The following is a 5,061-nucleotide window of genomic DNA, read 5'->3' as shown; positions in this document are numbered from 1 at the left end:
TATACCGATGCGCGCGGTAATGACATCATCTGTGCCCTGAAACAGCACCGCGATATTGAGCGCAGAGATAATCAAAGAAATAAATGCGATTCGAGAACAATTTTCACTATTTTGTTTTTTGAATTCCTCCTGTTGATTTCTAAAAAAGAGAGTTGGCACCCTCTACTATCCATTCTTATCAAATGATCGTTATGTCATTAACATTTTTTTACAAATCAATCCTGTCATTCTAACGTTTACGCTATAATCGATGAAATGTATGATCAGTCGCGCGTGCGTTGGGAGTTTATCTGCACTTTATCTGACCGGCGGTGGAGCGCGACGAGAAAAGCCAGTCAGTAGAGCGTCAGTGTCCGTGGTATCGCGTTTTCTGCGGCAAATCCGATCATGCTGGAAACCTACCGATGGTTGCTGTACGCGTCGCGTTTCTACGGCTGCCATCCGCACACGATTCGGGAGCGATCGGTGCGTTTCCGTCCGCTGATGCTCTACTCGTTGGTCGCGTGCGGCGTGTATTGCTTGGCGTCGTATTACGCGACCGGGATAATACAGTGCGACGCTTCCACTGGTGCGATGATAGTCAGCTGCGCGTTGCAACACATCAGTCGTTATACTTGCGGCTCGTACATGATCGTGACGACGCTGCTGTCGTGCTTACGGCACCTGGAATTCGAGCGCGGCGTCGCCGCCGCGCATAAATTCGACGATCTGACGCGGCACCGCGAGCCCGCGCACCGTCGCGCCCAATGGTTGGCGTTGCTCGGGGTCCACGTCGCTTGGACTCTGCTCGGCACGTACGCCGTGGACAATAAGATCCTGTGGCGCACCGCGATACAGTGGATAACGCGCGCCGCCTTATCCACGCAGGTCGCCAAATTCTGTTTCATATTCGACGCGTTGCGTCGTAGATTTCGTCTCGTCAATGACATGTGTCGAGGATCGTCCAGTGCCGTCACGTCGTTCGCTCAACCAGTAATCCTGTCCGGTAAACGTTACTCGAGTCATCATCCACGAAGTACGAATAATTTATTACGCACATTTTAATCTACATGTACGACATAGCGCTTTGTCTAACCCCCCCTTCCCGCAGGAGTAGTCGTGGGGGTGAACACCAGCGATTTGCACGGCGAAGATCTCACGATCTTGCATCTTCAGCGATTGCACCGGTGTCTTACAGACGCGACCAAGTATCTCAGCTCTTATTATAGCCCGCAGTTGTTCTGTTGGCTCACGTTTATGCTGTTAGATATCCTGACGTACATTTTCTTCAGTATTTACACGGGGTACAACTCAAAGATAGTTATTTTTCAGTGGGCGCTAATCTTCTATATATCGGTTCAAATGATCGTTATAGGTGGCGTTTGTCGTTTGACATGCGATCAGGTAAGTGTATCGACGGACAAACTTTGAGAAAGAACGGGTTTAGCGCTCTCTCTCAATATCGGATAAATCTGTTCCATAGGCGAATGCGCTGGCAAGGATGGTATTTTCCGCGGAAACTTCTGTATTCAGACACAGCGAATTTTCGACCGTGAGTAATGTCGAAGTCTACACGCGTTCCAACGATTTCATATCGCTCTTTCCTCTCTGGACAATAATGACATTTTATTCGATACGTTTCGATATTTTGATTGTGACTGAGAGAACTCAATTCGACACTCGTTGAACGAGAGCACGATTTATTTCATTTTTAGGAAGCGATCGAATTGGGGATTTACCTTCAAGTACATCCGTTGCGCATCCGAGTCTTTGACCTGTTTGACGTGGACAATCATTTTACATTGTTGGTAATTCGATCAAACTCGATTAGAATTCGCGAAGACTGTATATGAATGCTTAGACATTCTTACCGGTTTCTTTGACATCTACCTCTTTGAAACTATTTAAAACTCTCGAAATCTGCTCATTAATGTGTTTTGTGCAGGGGTTTGATGTTATACTGATGTATGCGGTAATGGCTTTATCTATGCCTTAAAGCAGCACCACGATATTGAATGCAAACAGAGACGATCAAGGAAATAAACGCGATTCGAGAAAAATCTCTCTTGTTGCCTTCTAAAAAAGAGATCAGAGTTGGCACCCTCTTCCGCACGTTACCTCACTCTTATCAAATAATCCGGTCGTATCTCTTCGTTAGCTTTTAACGTTACACACAAATCAACCCTGTTATTCTACCGTCAACGTTATTATCGACGGCGTAATCTCGCGATATTTCCGCGCAATGTGCGACTGAATGATTATCGATCCGTGCATAATGTAAGGCGAATCTCCACTACGATCTTTTCGGTTATCTACCGCGAATTTATCATCGCAGCTGAGCTGCGCGCGATAAAATCCATTTCGAATGGACGTTACGGCCAACATTGCTTGATTCAACTGTTTATATCGTAAACAAGATAAAAACGGACGGGGTTGATAATTTTTAAATATATGATTAGTCGCATTTGGGGTAACGAGGAGCTTATCTGCACTTTATCTGACCGGAACGCGACGAAGCGCGCAGAAAAGACAGTGAGCGCGCTCAGTATCGCGGCAAGTCCGATCATGCTGGAAACCTACCGATGGTTGCTGTACGTGACGCGTTTCTACGGCTGCCATCCGCACACGATTCGGGAGCGATCGGTGCGTTTCCGTCCACTGATGCTCTACTCGTTGATCGCGTGCGGCGTGTATTGCTTGGCGTCGTATCACGCGGCCGGTGTAGTACAGTGCGCTTCCACCGGCGCGATGATAGTCGGCTGCGCGTTGCAACAGATCAATCGTTATACTCGCGGCTCGTACATGATTGCGACGACGCTGCTGTCGTGCTTACGGCACCTGGAATTCGAGCGCGGCGTCGCCGCCGCGCGTAAATTCGACGATCTGACGCGGCACCGCAAGCCCGCGCACCGTCGCGCGCAGTGGCTGGCGTTGCTCGGGGTCCACGTCGCTTGGACTCTGTTCGCCGCATATATGCAGTACGCCGTGGACGATAAGATCCTGTGGCGCACGACCACGATACAGTGCGTGACACGCGCCGCCTTTTCCACGCAGGTCGCCAAATTCTGTTTCCTATTCGACGCGTTGCGTCGTAGATTTCGTCTCGTCAATGACATGTGTCAAGGATCGCCCGGTGCGTCGTTTGTTCAACGTTACTCGAATCATCGCCTACGAAGTACGAATAATTTATTACGCACGTTCTGCGTTTTAATCGTCTCATCAACTTCTACGTGTCTCTCTTTCCACAGGGGTGGTCGTCGGCGAGCATCTCACGATCTTGCATCTTCAGCGATTGCACCAGTGTCTCACAGACGCGACCAAGTATCTCAGCTCTCATTATAGCCCGCAGTTGTTCTGTTGGTTGACGTTCATGATAATAGACATCCTGACGTACATTTTCTTCAGTATTTACACGGCGAGCAACCCAAAGATTGTTATTCTTCAATGTGTTCTAATCTTGTTCATATCGATTCAAATGATCGTTATAGGTGGCGTCTGTCATTTGACGTGCGTTCAGGTAAGTGTGTCGAGAAAAACAAGCTTAGCTGTCCCCTCTTTCTCTCAATGTCATGTAAATCTGTTCCACAGGCGAATGCGCTGGCAAGGATGGTGTTTTCCGCGGAAACTTTCGTATCCCGACAGAGCGAATTTTCGATCGTGAGTAATGTCGAACGCCTACACGCATTCCAACGATTTCATATCGCTGTTTCCTCTCCAGACAATAATTACATTTTATTCGATATTTTAATTATGATTGAGAGAACTCAGTTGGACACTCGTTGAAAAAACGGAAGCATAATTTATCTCTTTTTCAGGAAGCGATCGAACTGGGAGTTTACCTTCGAGTGCATCCGTTGCGCATCCGAGTATTTGACCTGTTTAACGTGAACAATCATTTTACATTTTTGGTAATTCGATTAATTCCAGTTTTCGCAGACTTCTTACAGCTAGACATTCGTCCATTTCGAACGATCCAAAATATGTACGAACCTGCTTATTAGTTTGTTTTACGTAGGTGTTTGCTGTTACACTGATGTACGTGATTCTGGCTTCATCCATTCACTGAAGCAGGACCGCGATATTGAGCAGAGACGACAATGAGGAAATAAACGCGATTCGAATGAAATTTTTTGTTTTTTAAATCTCTTTTGTTGGATTCTACAAAAGAATATGGTATCGGGGCACCATCTTTTACCCGTTATTTCATCCTTGTCAATCGACCTCCTTGGCTTTTAACATTTCTTACAAATCAATCTCGTAATTCTACCGTTAACGCCATTATCGTAACCTCGCGTTATTTCCGCATTGTGTGTGACTAAATGATTATAGATCCGTTCACAATGGAAGACGAATCTCCACTACGATCTTTTCGATTATCCATCATGAATTTATCAGCATCACCAAGCGTTGGCGGTGCGATAAAATACATTTCGGCTAACTTTGCTCGATCCAATGGTTTATATCGTAAATAAGACGAACGTGGTTTTTAAATGTAAGATTGTAATAACATACGAAATTCATCAAGCCATTCCGTCGCTGGAATCGAAAGTGTCGACGAGGTTGGTACCTTATCGAGGAGAACACGCGAGGTATCTGACACGGAAAAAAAGGAAAACAGAACGCGGCGAGTGGGTTTCCGCCGGGATTCGTACGCGTCGCCGTAATAGATATCTCGTAAATAAAGTTCTCGAACGGGATACTATTAGACGTATATAGCACGTAATCGCGGCGCGATCGGAACCAGGTCTCATTATACGCGCGGGTATCGAGTCGGGCTACTTAAGGTAGAGGGAGGAGACGGATGGTGGTGGCGCGATCATTGGCCACGGGGTGAAGGCGAGCAGAGAGACAGAGAGAGAGAGAGAGAGAGGATCGAAGGGTATACGTTTACGACACACGTTGCCAGCCCGTGCCGAGGAGGATGAATCCTAAGCAATTTCTCGCTGGTCGGAGCTCTTTGATGCTTTGAACTCTCACCGCGCTGACCGATCCTCGCGCTGTAATCACGCGGAGCTTCGCCACGCCCCGAAAAACACCTCGGACCCGTACACTTCTCTCTCGCTTCTCCTCCCCCCCCCCCCC

General features: G+C 47.3%; 1 protein-coding gene across 1 annotated transcript; it reads left to right on the top strand.

The window, feature by feature from the left end:
* The first annotated feature begins 2,544 nt into the window (after nucleotides 1-2,544).
* LOC106742432 lies at nucleotides 2,545-4,045 on the top strand. Its single transcript, XM_014615360.1, has 4 exons — nucleotides 2,545-3,112; nucleotides 3,228-3,496; nucleotides 3,795-3,887; nucleotides 3,995-4,045. Exons 1-4 carry the CDS (start codon nucleotides 2,545-2,547, stop codon nucleotides 4,043-4,045), a joined length of 981 nt encoding a protein of 326 aa, XP_014470846.1.
* The last annotated feature ends 1,016 nt before the right edge of the window (nucleotides 4,046-5,061 follow it).

Source organism: Dinoponera quadriceps, unplaced genomic scaffold (assembly GCF_001313825.1).
Source record: "Dinoponera quadriceps isolate SergipeBrazil2010 unplaced genomic scaffold, ASM131382v1 scaffold113, whole genome shotgun sequence".
In the NCBI taxonomy this organism is placed as follows: domain Eukaryota; kingdom Metazoa; phylum Arthropoda; class Insecta; order Hymenoptera; family Formicidae; genus Dinoponera; species Dinoponera quadriceps.
Note: the sequence above shows the minus strand (reverse complement) of the source record. Positions and strands in the feature narration are given on the sequence as shown.